Source organism: Podarcis vaucheri (genome assembly GCF_965113315.1).
Source record: "Podarcis vaucheri genome assembly, chromosome: Z".
Classification (NCBI taxonomy): domain Eukaryota; kingdom Metazoa; phylum Chordata; class Lepidosauria; order Squamata; family Lacertidae; genus Podarcis; species Podarcis vaucheri.
Genome location: NC_138758.1, coordinates 4,859,316 through 4,882,372, shown reverse-complemented (window position 1 = coordinate 4,882,372; position 23,057 = coordinate 4,859,316). Strand labels below are relative to the sequence as shown.

At 45.7% G+C, this 23,057-nt stretch overlaps 1 protein-coding gene across 7 annotated transcripts in view; it reads right to left on the bottom strand.

Annotated features, from left to right (window-relative positions):
• The window catches only part of TAF1 (TATA-box binding protein associated factor 1), a 47,135-nt gene that overhangs the window by 5,529 nt on the left and 18,549 nt on the right, over nt 1-23,057 (bottom strand). For 5 of the 7 annotated variants that reach the window (XM_082208405.1, XM_082208407.1, XM_082208402.1 and 2 more), the window contains 20 exons: nt 21,467-21,667; nt 19,595-19,733; nt 18,044-18,174; nt 15,635-15,745; nt 15,002-15,151; nt 14,579-14,695; nt 14,308-14,483; nt 13,815-14,056; nt 12,182-12,401; nt 11,025-11,169; nt 9,668-9,864; nt 7,878-7,986; nt 7,511-7,609; nt 5,648-5,825; nt 4,285-4,352; nt 3,085-3,207; nt 2,233-2,325; nt 1,596-1,680; nt 249-316; nt 45-161 (listed from right to left, as the gene is read on the bottom strand). In XM_082208405.1, coding sequence (XP_082064531.1) covers nt 45-161; nt 249-316; nt 1,596-1,680; nt 2,233-2,325; nt 3,085-3,207; nt 4,285-4,352; nt 5,648-5,825; nt 7,511-7,609; nt 7,878-7,986; nt 9,668-9,864; nt 11,025-11,169; nt 12,182-12,401; nt 13,815-14,056; nt 14,308-14,483; nt 14,579-14,695; nt 15,002-15,151; nt 15,635-15,745; nt 18,044-18,174; nt 19,595-19,733; nt 21,467-21,667 — 2,769 coding nt within the window. The remainder of the gene's footprint in view (nt 1-44; nt 162-248; nt 317-1,595; nt 1,681-2,232; nt 2,326-3,084; nt 3,208-4,284; nt 4,353-5,647; nt 5,826-7,510; nt 7,610-7,877; nt 7,987-9,667; nt 9,865-11,024; nt 11,170-12,181; nt 12,402-13,814; nt 14,057-14,307; nt 14,484-14,578; nt 14,696-15,001; nt 15,152-15,634; nt 15,746-18,043; nt 18,175-19,594; nt 19,734-21,466; nt 21,668-23,057) is intronic. The other 2 variants (XM_082208404.1, XM_082208403.1) reach the window with 2 other exon arrangements.

The following is a 23,057-nucleotide window of genomic DNA, read 5'->3' as shown; positions in this document are numbered from 1 at the left end:
CAGAAGAGGGTCCCTGAAAAGAGAGCTTTGGCAAGAAGCCTCACCTGGGGCATACAGGGCTGAGAGATGGTTGGGCCAAAGCTCTCCAGGTCTGCCTCCTCTAAGGCTGCTTTGTTAACAGCAGAGATATCCTTCTCAAGCTGGGTCAAGTGCTCATCATACTGAAGAAGCAGAAAGACAGAGAAAGTAAGTGTTTGCTGAAGAATTGAAAACGGTCCTTGGCAGCATTGGCTTGCTGGGCCACCTACCTCTCCTAGTGCCTTGTAACAGATGTCCACCATCTCTTGAGCTGTTTTTGTGTTCTGGCTGTCAGGACCTGAATTGGAAATACAAACAAACAAACCACATCTCCTTAATGCTGCTCCTTAAGACCTGAGCACACAAGAAAGCCACAGGAATAAGCAACCCACTTCCAAGTGGTCATCTTCAGGGCCAAGGTCCATGCTTCCTTGTGATATGCACCCAGAGCTTTCCAAAGCTTTGCCAAGTTCACTGGTGGCAACCAAATGTGGTATTCTTCAAAGGCTCTCGTCCCTGAAGAACTCCTTAAGGTTTCCCTTAAGCTCTGACCATGTAAGACTCCTGAACCTCCCCTCCCCCAAGCACATTTTAAAAGGCCCTGAAATTTAATCAAAACCAATACTCTAGTCCATGAGCAGGTAAACTTTCAAGGCCTGTCTGCCAATTCCTGCTCCCCAGGGCCATATGCCTGCAGTGGAAGTGAGCACTGCACACTCTCAACATGCACACCAGACATTCAGCCCCTCCTCAGCTAATCAACACAAACCAGCTAGCTTGAGGAGAGGAATCCCCCCTTTCCACACAATCAAATGATCTCTCTGATAATGTGGGAGAGAGTAGGTTGCATGTCCACCAGGGAGCTGGACTCAGTGGAGAGAATTAAAAGCTCTCTGGCTTTCTCAGCGCTGTGACTGCCCCTTTGCTACCAAAATTGGTGGGATCTTGGGGGACATAAAAAATTGCTGGGTGGACAGATTAGAAGCCCCAAGCTGGGGATTAACCAGCCGTCCTCTATTCTGTTCATGCCTGCTTACAAAGCAGTATTGGACCCCAAGAGCTGAAGAAGCTTAACAGAAAATTCCCCAGAAGAAGCAATTTTCATCAAGGGAACTAGCCACATTTTGGAAAAGCATACATTAATGTCTTAATGAGTAGATGTGGTCACATTCAGGTCTTGCCCTTATTGCTGGCATCTGTCTGTCTCAAGAGACGATGGGGTGTGCCTCCGGGGATAAAGACAAACTGCTTCATTAGCAGCACCAAAGTGACCTCCCTGGAGAGCAAGCCTGGGCAGTGTGTCTGGAGGTCCTGGGCTGCCCAGTTGGCAAGACCCCTCTCTCAGCCTCGCTGATGTGGTCCAAAGGAAAGCAGAGCAAGATGTTTGGCACCAGCTGGGCTGCAGGAGTTGCCAGAAGGAGGCTTACAAGATGCCATCTAACTGCCATCCAGATTTGTGTAGGGTTTACTCCTTAGCCTTTTCTTCTTGCAAAGGTGCCCCACAAAGCCCTGATAACTCTCTGTAAATGTGAGTCAAAGGGCTGCAGACATGGCAAGGAGCCAAGAGGGTCTCTTACCATTGTATTTAATGCTGTTGGCAAGGATCAGTTTCACGTCATCCATAAAGACTTCTCGGTTCTGGTATTTATGTCTGGAGATGTTCTAGAATGAATGAATATGAGACAAGATGGGAATGTGAAGCCTTAAGGAGGCAATATGAATTCTTGATTCTGGCATACAAAAAGTCTGAAGTGGATCCTTTACGAGGACCCTTTCTTCCTTACACTTCACTAATATTTTGGAGTGTCCTGGTGATTCCTTTCACATATAGAACTGCTTCTCCCCATCACAACCTCCCTGATTGCTCAACATGACCCAAGCCAGAGTTACAAAATACAGCACATGTCTTTGAGTTATTTATTTTCCCCATGACTTTTTGGCCTCCAAGTCAGCAGCTGGTGGCTGAGATTAGGCAAGCAGAATTTCTTCACCCTCAGCCCACATTTCCATATTCCAGTTCTATTCCTGGTATTTTATCTGGGATTTAACATGCTGCCATCAACCTTGGGCCTTTTCTGCCAAGGCTTCTTTTATTTCATTTAACTAAATGTATACATTGCCTGATTGTAAGAAAACCTTGAAGCAGTTTACAAAAGACAGTTTTGAGAAGCTGCAACATAAACCAACAACAGCTGCACCCTTCAAAGTTTGCACCTTGCTGATAGTCCTCAGGTCCATTGGGCTGACAATGACTTTGTAATATTTTGGCACGCGTCTCCTGTTTACAGGACGGAAAAAGAGCCTGGCCTGCAAGCAAAAAGAGGGTAAAAAGATAATGAGCAAGGAAGTCTTGCACGGTGAATTGCATGCTGGATCCAGTATCTGCATAAGACACTGAAAAGCTTTTGTACAACATCAAGCTGAATCTAGAGGGAACATCCCATTATCTGCCAACAAATCCTAAGTCCTCTGGAGGTGCTTGGATTCTACTATAGCATTTTCGTCAAACCCAAAGTAAGGAACTCCAGAGCCAGATAATTTTGGAGCTGTGCAGCATCAGCATTTGTTAAATGCAGTGCTGCTCAAATACAGCTCAAGGAAGCATATACAGTGGTACCTCGGGTTACAGACACTTCAGCTTACAGACTCCGCTAACCTGGAAGTAGTACCTCGGGTTAAGAACTTTGCTTCAGGATGAGAACAGAAATCGCACAATGGCAGCGGGAGGCCCCATTAGCTACAGTGGTACCTCAGGTTAAGAACGGTTTCAGGTTAAGAACGGACCTCCAGAACTAATTTAGTTCTTAACCCGAGGTACCACTGTAGTCCCACCATCCTGCTTGCACAGCAGCCAAGTGGAGGCCAGTGGAAGGCCCCAAAGGAAGGCATGAGTGTAACTATCCCCACTTGTGATTCCCAGCAACTGGTATTTAGAAATGGAGGTAGAAATAGTCATCGTGGCTAGAAGTCACTGATAGCTTTATCCTCCAAGCACAAGGCTACTGTGACAGTCCCCTTTTCCACAAGCTCTTTTCCATCACCACCAATTGCTAAGGGCAGACATACATGAGGAACAGCCTTTATCTTCTGGGATACAATCTTGTCCAGAATATAGGAGAAGGTCGCTTGATAAACATCATCCAGAAGGCGATTAATTGCCTTTTCCAAACGAGCCAGTTTATCTTCCTTCTGAAAGGACACCAAGGTACAGAAACACACTCAGCTCCAGAGCAACCCACTTTTTGCTGAACACTGCTCAATGGCAGAACACCTGCTTTGCATGCAGAAGGTCCTGGGTTCAATCCTTGGCATTTCCAGGTAGAGCTGTGAATGCTTCCTACCTGATACCCTGGAGAGCTAAATGAGTTAAGATGGAACAATGGCCTGCCTCAGTATGGGGTGGTTTTCTATGTGCCCACTGTATTTTTATTGCTTATGTAATTTCAAAAATATATTTCAACATCTTCTGTTCCTATCCAATTACCGGTAGTTCAGGTTTTAAAACAGAAGGCATTCACACATATCCCATCTTTATTCATAAGGAAAGTCAGCTACAACTCAAAATCTCCAGCAATTTGGGCTGGTTTTCTCACATGCAACATGGCCCATAAAAGAAGCTTATTGTTCACATTCTCTCAGTTACCTGGAACTGTCTTTTTTCATTTTCACTAATACCACTATTATTAAAAAAGCACTACATTACAGTTTTAAATTTTTTTATATTTAAAATAAGCTGTAGACAAACAAGATCATGTTTTACCATTAAATAAATTGGTGTCCTTTTTGGAGAATTTTTTTTTTCAACAACCAAAAATTTTGTTGTTTGTGTTCATATTTTGTGTGTGATTCTGATTCTGTCCTTCCAGCAATAAGTTTTGTTTAATTAGATAATGACCATGGAATCTTTCTCACCCACAGCTAATACAACATTCACAATCTGTTTGGAAATCTATGCTGCACTTTCAAATTCAGTAACTTTCAGTTAAAATCCAGAAACCAAAATTAGTATTGGACAGTAAAGTCACCATTCGAACTCTACCACTAAAAACTATTAAATCAAGAGAGCAGGTCCTATGCTCAGCTCCTAATGCAAGCATCCAACAAACCACTCTGGCTGCCTTTAGTCCTTTCAAGAGAGATCTCCCTTCAGTCCAGAATCACCAAACTGTTTATGCAAACAGCTCAGCCCTAAAAGTACCCTAAGTGGCTAAGCAACGCCCTTACCTCCAAGCCACAAGCAACCCCTCCCTCCACAATCTGACTTGCCTCTTTCAATTTTTGATCACCGAAGTCCAGCATTGACTGAGCAATCTGAGTCAACTTGTGCTCTGGCCCTGCAAACACAACAGCAGAAACCTTTATTGTGGGATGGTGTTGTTGTGAGCTGTCTTGACAAAAGGCAAGTTACACATTTAAGATTACATGTGGTTAAGTTGGTCCTGTTCCCCAGTGGTATGGAGAGCTAACTTGGGGACTCATCAGAAGTCTCAGAGAGCACACACTTGATTTTACATCCAACTGGTGTCCTCCAGATGTTTTAGACCGAAATTCCCATCAGCCCAAGTCAACAAAGTCACCCTGAAGTTGCAGTCCAAAATATCTGATGGGCATCAGATTGGCAAAGGCTGCTCCACGGTGTGACAGAAATTTAGAAGCAGCCAGCAAAGCAATGCTTTTATTTTGCTCCATTCCCACTGTCCCCAAGCTGCTGGGAGATCATGGCCCCAGAGGAAAGGAGCAGGTATCACAACTCTTCCTTGGTAGTCCAGAAGGACTAGTTCTAACTGAAATCTTAGCAGGTCCAGTTGAGAAATCAGACAAGGGAAAGAGAAGCAGTCGCACTGAGAGCAAAGGAAACCAGGAAATTACAAAGGGGAGCATGCAGGCAACTTACAAATATATAAGGCCATCCGTCAGAGAAATAATTGGACACCTAGTGAAGACAGGACGATCACCAGAGGGTTTAAAGAAGAAAGTAGGCCACAGTGTAAAGTAGGTGAGCATCAGAAGGAAATTCCCCAGCACAAGGTAGCCTTACAGAGCTATGCAGAGATGGCAAAACTTACTGGAAGAATAAAAGATCAAGATGAGAGACCTTTTGTTTAACAGTATGGGGGTAGATTGTTGAATATATGAAGACAAATTGTAAACAATTAAAAACTTCAACAGGATTGATGTAAACACGAGCAGTAAAAAATAACTTATAGAGAGGAAAAAGATAAAATTTATAAATAGGCTGGAATTGGTTATGCAGTAAGTCTGTGACATGAAATAAGGAGCAGTAGAGAGGAGGGGAGGGAAGTCGAAGAAAACGTTGATTTTTGTTTATGTTTAACTTTTTTTGTTAGAAACATTGTAAAATGAAAAATTGAAAAAATAAAATATTGGAGGTTTTGTTTTTTTAAAAAGATCAATACTTAAAAGCCGCCCTTTGCCTAGCCCATTCCTCCTCTTCCCTTAATATCCTCAGAAAGAGCACCAGGTCACTGCCCCAGTTGCCGTAACCTGCTTTTTGAGGCTGGGACACTTTGCACAAGGAGGGAAGAAAGAGCAGAAGAGAAACAGTTCAGAAAGAAAGAAAGAAAGAAAGAAAGAAAGAAAGAAAGAAAGAAAGAAAATTAACTCTCACCATTGAACGTGGCACTGTTCTTCACAATCAGCTCCAGGTGCTCTCGGAATTCTTTGCTCGATTTGTAAGAGAGCTTACGGACATTCTGGCGCAGGGTGTACAGGTCCATTGGTCGGCCGATGATCTTGCGATAATTTCTGACACCCCTCCTGCTAACAGGCTTGTGGAAGTAACATGTCTGGCAAAGGTAAACCGGGAAAGAATGTGAGCATCCCTTTTATTTCTTAATATACCACCCTCCCTTAAGTTACAAGGGACGGATACAACAACATAAAAAAACATTTTTTAAGACAAACAAACCCAGATAAAGCCATTGCTTTGTTCACCTACCAAGGAGAGAGGGCAGATAATGAAACCCGTCTCCCTCAAAAGGGCCACTGGAGCCATTCCAAGGAAGGGGAGTCCACAACCTCTCGAGGGAGTCTGTTCCACTGTCAAGTAGCTCTTGACTGTCAGAAAGTCTTCCAGTATGTTTAGACAGAATCTCCTTTCCTGCAACTTGAAGCCATTGGTTCAAGCCTTGCCTTCCAGAGCAAGAGAAAACAAGCTTGCACCCTCCTCCATGTGACAGCCCTTCAGATATCTCCTCTCAGTCTCCTCTTTTCCAGGCTAAACATGCCCAACTCCTGTTAGTATTTCATTCAGCCGATGCTTCAAAATGTGACTGGTGTAAATCACACACCTGTCTGAGAAGACTGTGGAAACGGAAGACAGCCTGACCTCTCTTCCGTTGTATGTACTTTGTAATGTACTTTCACAATTAATATTTCAATGTTTCAATATTTTAATGTTGTATTTTAATTTTGTTTTTAAGTTGCAATCATTCAACTTGTTTTTATTATTGCTTGTAAGCCGCTCTGAGCCCAGCATTGGCTGGGGAGGGCGGGCAGGGTATAAATAAAAATTATTATTATTATTATTATTATTATTATTTTGGTTGTTCTCTTGGAGCTGAAGAGAATGGTCGCCATTATATTGTAGTCTGTATATAGTATGTAAATAAATAGTAGCTTAGATCTACAATGTCTCACTCTTCTTGTTGTGTTATGCAAGAAGATTAGTGTGCATATATCAAGCTGATATATGTCACTGAGTGCCCTGGAGAGGAAGGGAGAGGCCTTTTCCAGTGCTGCGCACATTGGAGGATGTTCGGAGTTCCGGGGGTTTGCGGGTGACCCCAGCCGCACTGGACCGGGCCAAAGGTAGGTCCCATCTTTTTAGGCAACAGTGGTGTGCTTGCTGCAGGAAGGCAGGATATAAAGCAAGTGGCGTCCAGAGGTAGACCTAACCACCTCTTCTTTAATTATTATTATTATTGTTATTATTGCATTTATACACCACCTTTTTGCCAAGGCATCCAAGGCGGCCCAGGGTTTAAAATATGAACGCAGTTAACACCAACAAATGGCACAAAATATTATCAGGCCAATTTCAGGGGCTGATGGCACTAGCTCCCTGGCCTGGGCTTCTCCTCTTCTGGCCTGATTTGCAGCCACTGATTGACCTCTCTCCCTTTTCCTCCATGAGAATTTTTCTGATCCCCTTTGAAAGCTGCTGACACCAATAATACATTTCGATGTATGATTCTGATACACAGCACTTTTCATACACCCCACTAAACAGAATGTGAGCTGTCGAAGACTGAGCCCACAACTCATGGAGTAGAGTTTGGCAGGAGGTGGAGAGCCAACATCCTCAAAATAGCAGAAGGATTGCCCTCAAATGCTCAATGCTGATATGAGACAAGAATTTCTCAAGGAACTAGCTCTCCTGATATATGGATAGGATAATGCCCCCTTGTCTTTGCGCATGACATAGAGCCAGAAGAGGCAAAATCAACCCTCACAGGTGAAAAGGTCTTACATTTGGAAGTTCTTGCATTTCGTTGATAATGCCTTCCAGGATATAAGACAGTATCTCTATGGGGGGTGTGCTCCCCTGGTGGCTGGACTTCTGAGGCTGCTGAAAGAGAGAGAAGTGGGACGTTAAAGGCACTTCCAAAGTTTATGTATGATGGACTTTTGGGAATCTTGACAAAGGGCACCTCAAAGCATCTAATTGGTCTCTACTTTTTTGGGGAGGAGTTGCCCTTTGGCTGTTCCTGGTCTATAGTGAACCAGCCTTGGCTGAGGCTTAGAATAAGCACTTGCTGTTGCCACCATTTCCAAGATGGATAGTGGGCAAGGGCAAGGGGTGGGGTGGGGGCAATGAAAGCAACACAAGGACTCACGTTTAAGGAGCTACAAGCAGCCGTGGTTCCAGAGCCCTGTTCCTTCTTTTGCAGAAGCTGTCCTTTTGTGAACTTCAGGACTAAAGACTTCTTGCGAACTTCATTCGCGCTGCAAGGAGAGAGAGGGAGGAGAAACACGCTGCAGTTTCCACCACCTCTCCCTCCAGTGGGCCCAGCTGCCCCTCTGGGAGGGACTGATTAAACCATAAAGAGCACAATATGAAGCCCATTTGCTCTTTTATTGGGTCTAGTCTGGGGGTAACTGGAGCTGTAAGTTGAAGAACTTTAACCCCATCAGCCCACACAGCAGCCTGCTGCTTCATTTAGATTCAGTGGTACTACCTGTCCTACACTGTACACCAGACAGTTGCTGCTCCTGTGGATAATAGTAAATGGTATTTAGCAACTTGTTATGAACTGTTGTGTTCTTATTTTTTAAGGCTTGTGTGATTTTACGGTGTTATGGGTTTATTTGATCTTCCTGTAAAATTCATTGTGGCTTGTGCAATGGCTGGTATATAAACCAATTACCCCAATGACTTGAAACCGTCTTGGTTGCGGGACCTCTTTTTGGGAACAGCCTCAACAAGCACATCAAAGAGGCATCTTTGCTGATGTAAGCACTTTAGGTAAAAATGTTTCTTTTCTGCAAGGTTTTTGGCTGATGGGGCCATGCAATTGTGTCGTTCTTCATCTCCTTGACATCTGTTGAGAGGGCATTCCACAGGGTGGGCACCACTGTCAAGAATGGTTCCCTTCTTGTAGTGAGGGAACCAGCAGAAGACCCTCAAAGTTGGACCTCAGTGTCAGAGCTGACGATTGGGATAGAGATGCCCCTTCAGGTATACAGGGTCGAGGCCTATATACCTTTAGGGCTTTAAAGGTCAGCACCAACACTTTGAATTGTGCTCAGAAATGTACTGGGAGCCAGTATAGATTGTTTAGGACTGGTGTTACATGGTCCCGGCAGCCACTCCCACTCACCAATCTACTGCTGCATTCTGATTAGTTGTGGTTTCTGAGTCACCTTCAAAGGTAGTCCTGCACAGACCTATGCCAGTCTGTGAGAAAGACTGGAGTATTGGGCACTTACTATCAGATATGTGTGGGAGTCATCCAGAAGACAATAAGTTAATACAGGTGCTGGATTTTCTCTCCATTTTGGAATACGTGGCCCTGTCTGGCCCGGGCAATGACAAGGTGCTAACCCACTGCCACATGTGGATGACTTCCACACGTCCACAGGAAGGGATTTCAACTCTTCCACCTTGTTCTGGACTTCTTAATTTAGAGGAAAGTGAGTAAGAGATCACATGATGTAAGTTTATAGCATTATGCATGGAATGGGGAAAGTGGATGGGGAAAGTTTCTCTCTCTCTCATAACGCTAGAACTTGTGGTCGTCCAATGACATTTGAATGTTTGGAGATCCAAGACGGATTAAAAATAAGCACTTCTTCATGAAACACTTGGTTAAACTGTGGAATTCACTTCCACAGGAGGATGGCCACCATCTTGGATGGCTTTAAAAGCGGACAAATGCAGGAAAGGCAATATTGTCAATGGCAGCAACGTTTCTGAATACCAGTTGCTGGACACCACCGGAGGAAGAGTGCTTTTGTGCTCAGGTCCTTATTGAAGGTTTCCCACAGTCATCTGGGTGCCCACTGTGAGAACAGGATTCTGGACTAGACTGTGATGGGCGTCAACCAGTAGGCTCTTATGATGTTCATAGCCCAGGCAGGATCCCTGCACCTCTATCTGTGAGATGGTGCCAAACACGGCCCTTACCTCTCAACGAGTTGCTTCCCTAAGACAATCTTGGTTCCCTCCACTTTGATCAGCTCACTGTCATCGGTGGGAATGATGGTCTTCTCCAGCTCCTCCTGCTGCTCCACCGTCATGGCGACAGGCTTGGAGGGCAGTTTGGCTGGGCAGATTTTGTTGTTCCTCATGTGCCCACTGGTACCGCAAGCACTACACTTAATCTGCAAGCAAAAGCAAAGGAATGAATGGTTGCAGGCTACTTCAGAAGCACAAAAGCAGAGTTATCGAGGGATAGGCAGTGCTCCCATCAACTGTAACACCAGCACTAGCTGAAGGCAGCAACAAAACCAAGGTGGGGTGGGGTGGAGTGGGAGCTTGTGAAAAAGTGCTGGACTTGTTCCCAAGCGCTCCCCTGCTGTGTGTACCTTTAAGCAGAAAGGCTGTTTGCACATTTTGAAAATAAAGTCTCAACCCATGCACATACCCACCCAGTGTGCACCGATGAATCCAATTTCTTTTTTTTTAATGGAATTACAAACTTGGTGGATCAGGGAAATACTGTGGACATGGTGTATCTTAATTTCAGTAAGGCTTTTGACAAAGCCCCCCCAAGATACAGTGGTATCTCGGGTTACAGACGCTTCAGGTTACAGACTCCGCTAACCCAGAAATAGTACCTCAAGTTAAGAACTTTACTTCAGGATGAGAACAGAAATCATGCGGTGGTGGCGCGGTGGCAGTGAGAGGCCCCATTAGCTAAAGTGGTACCTCAGGTTAAGAATAGTTTCAGGTTAAGAATGGACCTCCATAAGTTCTTAACCCGAGGTACCACTGTATTCTCGCAAGGAAGCTGGTAAAATGTGGGCTGAATGAGATATCTGAAATGTTAAAAGTTAAGGTTTCCTCTCCATGCCAAAAATTAGTCAGTGGTAATTGGAGCTGAAGCATATGTTAAATTTTCTTCTTTGTACATCATCTAACTTTTGCTTCATGCATCTGACAAAGGGGGCTTGAGTCCAGGAAAGCTTATTCTTAGTAAATTGTGTTAGCCTTTAAGGTGCCATGGGACTCTAAGTATTTCCATTGCATGGCTACCCCTCTGGGTTTTGTTTTGCTTTTTCTATCTGGATTTTGCTGCAATGCAATCTGGATTCATCAAAATCTGTTTCAAAAAAGAAAGCTCCGTTAGCTGGGCTGCATGACTCCTTCCACTAGACTTGGGGGAAGAGCAAGTAAAGACCTCTGCTTTGGTTTCTGTGGTGCTGCGCAGCACACTGGCATATGTCTCTTCACAGATACAAGACCATTACTTCTTTATTTATAATAACACTGCAAGAAAAGGAGCCAGAAGCAGCTGAAGCTTTCAAGAAAGCCTGCTTACCTTCTCCAACCTGAGCTTCTTCTTGGGAGGAGCCTTCTGCTGCTCCTTCTCTTTCTTTCGTTTAAGCCGCATCAACTTCAACTGGATCTGGCGCTTTTCACACCGCAGCTTCTGACGCTGCTTTTCTGAGATGGCAAACCTCCGGCTGGAAACACAAAGGCCTTCAGTTAAGGCAGTGGTGAGAAACACAATGTTGCAGGACTCCAACTCCCACCAACCCAGACCACTGACTATGCTGTCCAGCACTGATGGGAGCTGTAGTCCAACAACACTCAGAGGACCATATATTTTCCCCATCCCTGGCCTATTGGTACGGCCAGCCAGTAAATATTCAGGCACTGAGATAAACATAAACCACACTGGGGGTCACAGTGGCTCTCTAGATGTTCTAAACTACATCTATCATCATCCCTGACCACTGGCTACCCTGACTGGAGCTGATGGGAGCTGAAGTCCAACAACATCTGGAGGGCCACAGGTTCCTCATCCCTGCACTACAGCATTGGCTGCTTCCTGATTTGATTTACTCTGCCTGACTCCATATGCTGGCTGTGTGTTTTATTTCCTGCTGCATCCTGCTCATGTGTTTGTTAGCCTGCTTGCTTTAAATTTCATATAGGAAGAGGCAGAAAGGCAGGGTGTAATTTAAAAAACACACACAATAAAAATATAAGCATACTGCGCATTTGCAGCCTTCTGCACCTCTCCTTTCACAAGGATATTCCCACTCTACCCAAATTAATAATAAATAATAATAATAATTTGTATACTGTTAATAATAAATAATACAATTTGTATAGCACCCTTCATCCATAGATCTCGGGGTGGTTTGCAGCAGAAAAATACATGCTAAAACACAAAATACATAATAAAAACAAGAAAAGAAAAGAAAACAAGCCAATAACACCCCCTAAGGGAAAGCAGGCTCCCTGCGATGCCCTTACATCAGAGCTTTCCAAATTTTTCCTGCTGGTGACATACATTTTAGACATGCACCTTTTCGTGACACAGCAATTCAGTTTTACTAGCAAACCGGAGGTTAAACTAACCCCTTTCCAGCCCCGGGAGGAGCATGGAGAGTGTTTGCGCAACACACCTACACGCTACAGCCGACCCCTAACGTGTCGTGACAGACAGTTTGGAAAGCTCTGCCTTACATGAACTCATCATCCTTGGTTTTCCTTATCTTCATGTAGGCGTTGATGATCAATGGATTGCGGACCGTCTCGCATCTCTCGTACTCCTTCCCGTCCTCATCGCGGAAAGTGCGGTAGATTTTCAAGCAGCGGGGGGCGGAAGTGGTGGCAGGACCAGGGCTGGTCGCAGAAGCTGTGCCACTGCTATCGCTTGGCTTTCCTGGGTTGCCAGGGGTGGAGGCTGCAGGGGAAAGCATGGCTGTGTTGTCAAAGGCAGTGAGCTCCCTGGGCAAGAAACAAGATGCCTAGTCTCCAAGATCCTATGGAGGCAGGCGTTCAGGAGCCTTGGGAGAGGGCGCACACAAAGGAACAGTCATCCACCACTGTACCATGCAGAATTTTAGGCAATGTGCATTCCCGGCAGCCTCTTCACCAGCTTCTCATGCGCATTTCTGTTCTACTCTCCAGCTTCTCTTTCTCTGTAATTTCCAAGGCCTAAATGGTCAAGGACCATCACAAGGCCGGCCACCATCTGAATAAGCCCTGCTGACTATCCGATGCTTATCTTTGTTTCATATCTCTGCAAAACAAGGCTCTTCTCCTAGTAGCGCTTGCAATTTGGAACGTTGTTCCTCCTGAAATCACACAGGCACACCTACAACCCTGATATTTTGCTGCATGTGAATACCCATGTTCTGGGCAAGGGTTTGAACAGCATTAATGTGGTTCATTGTTGATCATTTTTTCTTTATTTTATTATTGTTTTACTATGGTGTATTTTTTAATGAGTTGGCAACTTATAAACATTCTTATAAATGAAAATGAACACATTTTGTGAAATGTTTCATCCTTCTCCTGACCTGTCTACTAGTTATGCCACTTGTCAATGGCTACTGTTATTATTAATTGTTCTTTCTTTCTCTCTTTCTCTCTTTCCCTCTTTCTTTTTCTCTCTCTCTTTGTCACTTTACCACCACAAGGGTCTCCAGGCAACTTGCAGAAAATACAAAGAAATATGAAAAATTAGGTGTACTAAACACAATAAAATTATGATTCTATACAGATGCCCAACAATTAAATCATCACCTCCTTCCCCAAGTACATCAGTTATACAAAAACCATCATGCACTAAAAGAGAAAGTTAATAATAAAATGCCTGGGAAATAGAGAGAAGGACATACTATTCAGGCACCAGGCCCATTGCAGACCACCTCTGTGCAGCAAGGGGGAGAAATAAAAAAAAGCCATGATGAAAAACGGGGAGGGAAGTTGACAAAACAAGAGAAAAAATTATTATGTATTGGAATATATATGTGAAATTTTTGAAAATTTAATAAAATATATGTTATAAGGGGAAAAAACCTGCTCCTTTTCCCTAACAGGGTACCCGAGCCCATATAGAGAAATAAAATTAAAACCACAGTCCTGCTTAAAGATAAATAATAAATTATGTTTATGTATATATCTGTATACACACAGACACACACACCAGGACTACAGCTCCTATCATCCCACACCATAGTCCATGCTGGCTGAGCCTGATGGAAGCTGAAGTTCAAGACCACCAGGAGTGCGACAGGTGCCCCCCCCCTTGCATTAAGACCATAACTGGATGCTCTGTCTGGGGACCTCCCAGCCCCTGCCAGGCACTCACACAGCTCTTTTCCATCCTTCTGGTTCTTCACATTCCTCTCCTTGTGGTTGATGCTTTTCTTCTCCATCAGCATCTTCTGTAGCTCCTTCCGTTCCTCCTCCTCCTTGTCCCTCAACAGCTGACGACGGGTCTTGTTGTCCTGTACCATGCTCTCAATGTCCTTCCCCATCTCCTTAACATCACTGTCCTCAGCAGAGCTACTGTCAGTGTCTGTAGATAAGATGTCAGTGGACGCCAGAACTCTGCAGCAGAAAACCACCACAAGGGTCAATCTCTGAGGTCTGCACCATGGAAGCATTTGGGCCACAAACAGGAGGATGGAAACACAAATGCCACAGAGCCCTAGTGACTCTGCTACATCCAATTCCTACACACACACACACACACACACACACACACAGCGAGCGCTGCCTTATGTAGAGTTGGACCACTGCGTCCATCTAGCTTAGTATGGACTATGCCAACTACCCGTAGCATTGGCAGAAGAACTCACTTGTTCTGCAAGTCAAAGATGCGTTGGCAGTTCTCCTTGTACCTCTCCTTCTGCTCTGCTGCAGAGAAGCGAGAACCACGGGCAAATTTGTTTGTCAATTCTTCATCAAAGCGAGCCTGCTTTGTGGATATCGCACGCACGACATCAACAATCTCCCAGCGGGAAAGCTTGTTGATCTGCAGAACGAGAGATTGGGTGACTGCAGGAGGCTGCCAAGGGAGGCCCAGGGCATGAAGGCATGCTCCTGCAACAGCCCCTACCCCGTGCTTACCTCCTCTTCAGGAATTCCAAACTGTCGCAGCATCTGCTTGCCTCTTTTGAGTGACAGGCGCCGAAGATCTGCATCCGATCCAGTCACTGTCTTCTTCTGGAGCAGCTTGTCATCCTGCTTGGAGGAGGAAGAGCAGGTTTCTTCCTTCTGATATCTTGCCCATTTGTCTCCCTCCCCACACTTCCTAGGCCTGGGCCTTGGGGAGAAACTCTTCAGCTCCAGTAGCCTCCCTAACCCTATGCAAGCCCCTCAGAGGTAATCAGGGGGTCTAGCAGGAAACTGCTGTTCTGCCCCTTTCCTTGCCAATGAGTAAGAATGAAGGAGCAGCAGCAGGAGCAGGAGGAGGAGCAGGAGGAGTGGGGAGGAGGAGGAGGCAGCCCCCCAACATTTTCCTAACTTTCCTAACCTGGGCCATCCACTTACTTTCCGCTGAGATGACTTGTGTGGGATCTTCACATAGGAGAATCCTTCTCCACATCCTGTAGGGTCTGCCACTCCAGTCACGTCCAAGAGACATTTCCCGTTCATTGCTGCAATAAAGGCCCGCGTAGTGTTCCAGGGGGCACAGCGTATCTAAGGGGTGGATGGGAGAAAGCCATCACACACTGGGTCTGTTTGGCAGGTGAAGGAAGAGGTTATCCGGAAGGAGCATCTCCACCCCTGTTGTTTAGCCCGGACACTGAGGTCCAGCTCCAAGGGCCTTCTGGCCATTCCCCTACCGTGAGAAGTAAAGTTTCAGGAAACCAGGCAGAGGGCCTTCTCGGTAGTGGCGCCCACCCTGTGGAACAGCCTCCTGACAGATGTCAAACAGATAAACAACTACACAACTTTCTGAAGACATCTTAAGGCAGCCATGTATCAGGAAGTTTTTAATGTTTGATGTTTTGCTGTGCTTTTATTATGCTGGAGGCCACCCAGAGTGGCTGGTGAAACCCACTCAGGGTACAAACAATACATTCTTACAATTGTTATTATTATTATTACTACCCCATCTAAGGTTATGGTTGAGAATATCTGGCACTTCCCTGGTGAGCCACTGTGCAGTGCTGGTTCTACCTCATCATCTATCTTCAGATTGTTTTCTTCTTCCCTTTCTCCTTCTTGCTGCTCTCCCTCCTCTTCTTTTTCTTCTTGGGCAATGAAGGATTTCATCCCATAACCTGCATCCTGAGGAAAGAGTTGGGAAACAATTTTCTGAGTCACGTGGGACATGCCCATGCAAACAGGGGCACACAGAGGGGCCTTGGGCCACCCTGTTAGCACAGGACCTGTGATAACAGAAAGCAAGCTTTGTATTCAAGAGACCACATACTCAAGGAAAGAATCTCCCCATCACAGGCTACTGCCTTCCCGTTGTTCCTCTTCCCACTGGATGGCAAGTCTGCCCAAGGTTTTTAGCAGCCAAAGAATCCCAAAGACCTGCCTTCTCTTGAGTGGATGCCTCAGCTGGGGCAAGGGAGTCATCTTAGAGCAATAGGTAAGGTAAGACACCTGACAAGAGTCACCTGAAATGGTGTGTTAGACTCAGATCCTGATACAAAGGTTACCTTATTTTTGTGTAACCAAAAGCATCATTTTGAAGCAAAACTTTACAGAACAATTAATTTCTACTTTGCGCCCAGCAGAGTGAAGCAACTTCTCATAAACCATGTTTTCCCCATCTTTAGAAGTATTAAAAATTATATTACATTGAGTACAGGCAACTCCCTATTTGCATGTGATCTACAGGTGTGCAGCCACATGCAAACCAGTCTTCCCACTTCTGCCGGGAACCCGGAAGTGGGGTCTGCCCAGGAGAGTTCTAGTGGCTTGCGAGGAGACCCTCCCCAGAGTCTGAAGGGGACATCCTTTTCTGCTCTGGGGAAAGTCTCCTCGTGAGCCAGAGGGGCAGTGGGGCTTTGTTGATACTGCTCAGATGATGTTCTAAAACTTGGGTCACCAGCCGTTGTTGGACTACATCTCCCATCATTCCTGACCACTGGTCCCACTAGAAAGGGATAATGTGCATCATAGTCAAACAAGAGCTGGAGACCCAAGTTTGAGAAACACTGCTCTAAGCAGTGTCTAGAAATATCCAACAGGACCTTACAAGACTGCTATTCAAAGTGCTATTCCACAGCTATGATGAAAGTCAAGTGCTAGCCATGTAAAAAACTGCCAGCCTAATAAGGAGATAAGATGAGGCTCCAGTCTCCTCAATCATAGCGAATGCATACTGCCTTTCTGCTTCCTTGAAGTGCACACACTGGATCTGGCTAGAATACAGTCAGCCTGGCCACTTCTCCCTTACATAGAAAGCTGCCAGTCATACACTAGTCCATCTGCCTCACTGGTATCTACACGGCTCTCCAGGAGATGCTGGAAATTGAACCTGGGATATTCCATATGCAAAGCAGATGATTCTTCCACTGAACTAAGGCCTCTCCACAAAATTAATGTTAACTTTGAATGCCTAGGCCAGAACAACAGCTCTGCCTAACCAGAAAACTCACTGTCAGCATATTTTTAACATTCTAAGCATTCCAATGAAAGCACCATAACCTATGAGGAACTGTTTTTGAGACTCCTGGTGCATTGGAGGAGTTGGGGGGGGGCAGACATTCCTATTCCCTCACCAAAAAGGGCAATTTCACAAAGGAAGGGACCATTTCTACCTGATGTTTAAGAGAATCTTATTATGGTACTACTGAAAGGGCAAATGCAGCTAGAAACACTGCTGGATGCACAACGCAAGACACAGGCTCATCTATTTCTTTGATTGATAGCAAGAGATTGATTTACATTTATGATGTATTTATTTATTAAATTTATATACAGTGGTACCTCTACTTACGAACGTGATCCATTTCGGGGTGCCATTCGCACCCCAAAAAGTCCGTAGAGTGTTGCTACTGCGCGGGCATGAAGCACGATAAGAATGCTTTTGCACATGCCTGAAGTGCCCAGATCGCTTCTGCGCATGTGCGAAGCGCATAGATCGCTTCTGCGCGTGCGGCGAACCCAGAACTAAACCCTTCCAAGTTTGCCGCATTTGTAACCTGAAAAGCCACAACGTGAAGCAAACGTAACACGAGGTATGACTGTATATTTATTTGCATTTAAACTTATTGCGTTCATATCACACTTTCTCCTCCCTCCCAAAAAAGGAGCCCAAGGTTCTCCCTTTCCTCATTTAATTCTCCCAGCACCCGTTAGGTAGATGGGCCAGCCAAAATATTTCAGCCTCAAGGTCACCCAGTGAGCTTCATGGCTGAGTGGGGACTTGAACCCTGGCCCCCCAGGTCCTGGTCTAACATTCTAACCACTACGCCACAGTGGCTGGCCATGTTTTGCAACCTACACTCTCCCTTTATAATTCTCCTGCTGGTGGAGATTAGCAAGATGTCCTTGCAGTTCTCAAGTATCTTGCAGAGTGTGAAGGCAACCAACAAGGACTGAGGATATTCACAAAAGACACAGGCTCACCTTCAAATGCTGTTCGGCAGAGATCATGCTGTAATAGCCGCAGCATTGCTCTGGAGACACCATTGCTCTTATCTCCTCTTCGGTGGGCAGTCTGAAACCTGGCTTTAGTTTCCACCAGTTTGCGTACATCTCTGAAAGAAGCAGAGGTCCCCGCTGAGTCATACCAGGAATGATACCTGATCTGCATTTGTAAGAACTCGGCTCTTTTAGTGTGGCAGGTCCTATACTTTGGAACTCCCTGTTTCCTGATGCTAGGCACTGCACTGCTAAAACCATTTTTGTTTAGATAAGCCTACGCAGGTGCTTAGAATGTTGATGTGAGTTTTAATCTGTCTCTGGCCTACTGTCTCTTCCCCTTAAAGTATGAGCAACAGGAGAAGCAGGTAGACAACATGCCAGAACCCACAGCCAAGGTGGAAAACCGAATACATATATATCGGGGACAAATAAAATATCGATAAATGCAGATTCAGTACCCCAAAACACATTCTACCCAGACTTTTGCAATCACAGGGTGGTGAAATATGTTTCTCTATCAAGGTTTGAGATTCTTCACTGCATTTTATATTTTATCTGATCTTAACGTTTTTTCAGATCTGTCTCCTAATACAGTGGTGCCTCGCAAGACGAAATTAATTCGTTCCGTGAGTTTTGTCGTCTTGCGATTTTTTTCGTCTTGCGAAGCACGGTGTCAGGAAAGTTTTGGAAAGCTTCAAAAATCACCAAAGTCTTTAAAAACCTCAAAAAAGGCTACCACACCACGTTCTATGAGTTGCTCCTCGAAGTCAAGTCGCAACTGTATTAGCGGTGTTAAGAAAAAGGAAACAAACTTGCAAGACGTTTCCATCTTGCGAAGCAAGCCCATAGAGAAAATCGTCTTGCGAAGCAGCTCAAAAAACAAAAAACCCTTTCGTCTAGCGAGTTTTTTGTCTTGCGAGGCATTCGTCTTGCAAGGTACCACTGTACTTAAAACAGGGGGGGGGGGGATACAGTTTCCAACAGCTTCCAAAAGCTTTTCTCCCTTGCTGATCAGCCATTTTTAAAAATGTTGCTTTGACCCTGGAAACAGATACACAGAGCACCCCACTCATGCTTGTAAAGCCAGTAAGGGGATATCGGAGAAGAATGTGTGCAGGTGTGGGGAAGCGCTATGCTATAGACAATTAGGCATGGATACAGGGAGGCAAGCCTTGGGAATAGAAGCAGAGAAGAGTTCCTGTGATGAAAAAGGCATTTCCACGTCCTAAGGGTCCCAACCGGTCAGTCTGTGAGGCCAGAAGCCCACCAGGGGCTCTGAGGATCCTAGGAACCTGAAGGAGGAGGTGACAGACTGGTAGCGGCTCCCCAAGGTCTCAGCCGCAACAGAGACATTCCTGTTACTTGTTGCCTGGTCCTTTTAAGCAGAGATGGCAAAGGCGAAACGTGGGAGCTTCTGGGGGCAGAAGCAGTGGCCCTCCCCAGGAAAACAAGGCTATGCTCAGTGACCACCTCAGCAAAGTGGGGCTTCCCAGGAAGGCTGGTGCCTGGTATTGCAAGGGAGCACAAGCTTACGTGTGCGCTCGTAGACTGCACAGGGCTTCAGCTGCTTCCGGACTCTGGTGTCTGAGACCAAAGGAAATGCGTTCCTGATATCCTCCATGCGGATCCTCCGGGGTTCGTCTCTCTTACTGAACAGGCGGTATATGAAGGCCTAACAAGAAAGCCAAAGGAACAGCTTGAGATGCCAGTGGGCTACACTTGTGTGGCAAGAAGGGAACCTGTGCATAGCCAAGCCCAATGACCTCTTAATGGGGGCCGTTCAGTCCTCCAAGGAGGGATTCTAAATGATTCAGGCCTCAAATATCTGAAAGACCACCTCCTTCCCACAGAAGGCCTCTTGGTTGTTCCACTGCCTTCAGAAGCTGGGGGGTGGGGGCGTTTCCAGGATAGGGCCTTCTCTGTGTTAGCCCCCAAGTTGTCCACAGAGGGGCATCTGGCACAGTTTGGTGAACGCTCGATTTACCTCTCTTTGACACTTGTATATTTTTAGGACTCACCGTATTTCTGAAATTTTGTTTCAAACTTTTTTTAACATTGGGTTTTGATTGCTGTAACCTGCCCTGGGACCCTGGGGTAAAGGGCAAGTAAGAAATTGTAATCATCAGCAAGCCTTGGGAGGAGCATACAAAACTTTCCGGGAGACATTTGGGGTTTCAGGCAGCCCCCTGGGACAGCAACAAAGCTAATGGAGATTCAGAGCCTGGAAAAAAGCACCAATGGGGCTCAAATGAAAACGGGAGCCGTTATAAGAGCCCTTTTGACTCTCATCCTCAGGCAACAGTGGAGGTGGCTCAATCTGCTTCTGCCATCCCCCTCGTTGCACATAGCTGAGTCTGTGCCTTCAGTACAGATCCACTTGGCAAGAAATGGGGGCACTTGAGTATCATGAAGACTTGAAGCTCGAGCTGTGCAATATCACCAAACCCAACAATGAGAAGCTGGTGGTGATCACTGGGCAGCAAGAGCCCCAGTGAACAAATGCCTAAGATCTGTGTGTCACATCCATATAAGGTTGCCTTGTCCAGAGTGCTTTTTCTGTCCTATTTTATTTGCCTGTGATTCTGGGAAGGGGAAATGAACAATAAGGCTGCATACTTGATAGGCAGCACTGCCCTAGCCCAAACCTAGGGAAGAAATGCTCAGTACACCAGATAACACATCCGCCTCATGTGAATCCGCATCCGAGATATTGCGTGCACTGCATCAAATATATTGAACAAAGATTTTTTCCTCTTGACAGAAGCCAGCATGGAGATTTCCTGATGCTGGGATACGTCAGAGCTGTAATGGCAAACTTGGTATTACTGTGTTGCACACAGCACTGGCTGAAAAAGTGAAGGATACTAATAGATTCTTGAGGCAAGTAGCTAATCCTAATGCATTTGACTCTCCTTGGTTTCCATTGGTTTCTTTTGTAAACATGAGCATGCCGAGCATTTGGCCTTCTAGAGGGCAGGGGTTATTTTGGAAGGACACTTGTGTTTCTGTGATAATGAAAATTTGTCAGTGCCTTCAGCTAAGCTTCTTGAAGGAGGAAAACAACCTTGCAATGTGAATTGGGGAGGGAAGGAGTGTCTTAGTTGTGCATGACCTTGTTTCATTTTGCAACAGTAAGTTTTATTGTATGCTATTTTGGAAAATACTAAAGAACAATTAAGAAAATATCAATAGTCTCAAGCAAGTGAGCCAAACTACAAAAGAGGGCAATTACTTTGAAGTTACTAGTGAACGTGAACCAATCCATTTTTGAGCTCAAATATGAACACAAAACTTTTTAACAGTCTGCCCTCTTGCACAGGCCCATATGTCACAGCTGCAACAACACTCCATTTTCCCTGAGCTTACTGCAGAGCTAATAACTTGCGTAACCCACAGAAGACAAACCTGGAGAAAGTCTCGAATGTGAGTCTTGGCACGTTTGGAGTTGGGTTGAGGAACTTCAAAGAGAGGACATTGCTGTCCAACCACAAAGATATCCTGCAAATCCCGGATGTAGTAACCATTCTGATCCCGGATAACTAAGAAGTCTGTTTCCGGCATATTGTGACGATAAATCGGAGCCCGGAAGAGATTGTTTTCAAATGCCTGTCAAAAGGAAAGGGGCTACCTTGGTCAACTGCAACAGGAGTCAGGGAAAGAAAAAGAATCCAACAGGACCTTACAGACCAGCTTTAGTCCTTGAGACATACAGTCAAACCTCGTTTTGCGGATGGGATCTGTTCTGGAGGATCTGCATGTCAAAATGCCGTGTCTGCACATGGGGCGATTTAGCACTTCTGTGCGAGTGGCGAACCTGGAAGTAACCCATTCCAGTACTTCCAGGTTTGCCGCAGACATTCGCCAAAGCGCACGCAAGCGGAGGCGGATGCAGGATGAGGTTTTACTGTAATGGGATTCTCCATCAAACCCAAGAGACAGTTGATACACAGCAAGATCAAAGGCGTACAAGCAGTGCAAGCTCACTACCCACACGCCAAGTCACCTTCCATTTTCCAAAGGTGACCAAAGTGCAAAACATTAGAAACAGCAAATGTACTGGCTGCTTGCCTGCACACAGTTCACTGTGGCACTCTCTGAAGTCATGGGCCAGAGGGAATACTGGATGCTGTCCATGGGTGGGACTGCCATGAACAAGTTGTTCGCCCCCCCCACCTTCCCAGGTATCTGGCCTCTGCTGGTACCTTGGGGAGAAGCACTCACACCCAGAGTATAGACTCCCTAGCCATGGAAGAATTCTCCACCGCAACTCTAATGACCAAGTCCAAGCTTTTATTGCAAGTGTCTGAGAGTTTTGGCAGAAAGCATTCCTGCCTTCATTTAGACATCTTCAGAAAGCCATACAAGTGACTCACATCTTATGCTTATTTTACTTACGAGGTTGTGGCTTTGGAGCGAAATGAAAAAATGGAAAGTGGAGGAAACCCACTCTCCGTTTATTTATTTCCCCCCTGCACAGCTGGGGCCGCAGGGAAGGCTTCACAAGGACTCTGGCAGTGCCCAAGAGCCCCTGTGCCTTCTTGTCACGAGCCAGGAGTCAGTTTCGCCTGCTGAACAGCAGCCTGGAGGAGGAGAAGGTGGAATGACTGCACCTGTAGCTGATCAGCCTTCAAGGACACAGAGAAGGCACTGATGAGAATCAGCTGGCTTCAGCCTTTTTAAATAGAGCTCACAGTAGCAGTAGATGCTGGAAACAATGCCTGTGATGCCTGGCCTTACCTTGTTGCTTCCTGCTCTCCACCTGGGCTCTGTAATCATCTGGTTTCCCTGATCTCTGGACTGTCTGACTTCATATGTGGATTCTCCTTTCTGGTAAGTGTTCCTCAGAGACTCCTAGTCCTTGCTTGCTCAGCAACAGGACTCATACGGGCTATGACACGCCTCCGCAAAGCCCGGCACCTTGCTTACTGGGCTTTGGGAAGGTGGTAGCTCTGGGACCCTGCCAGGGCCTCGAGCCTCCTTCCCAAAACCAGGCAAA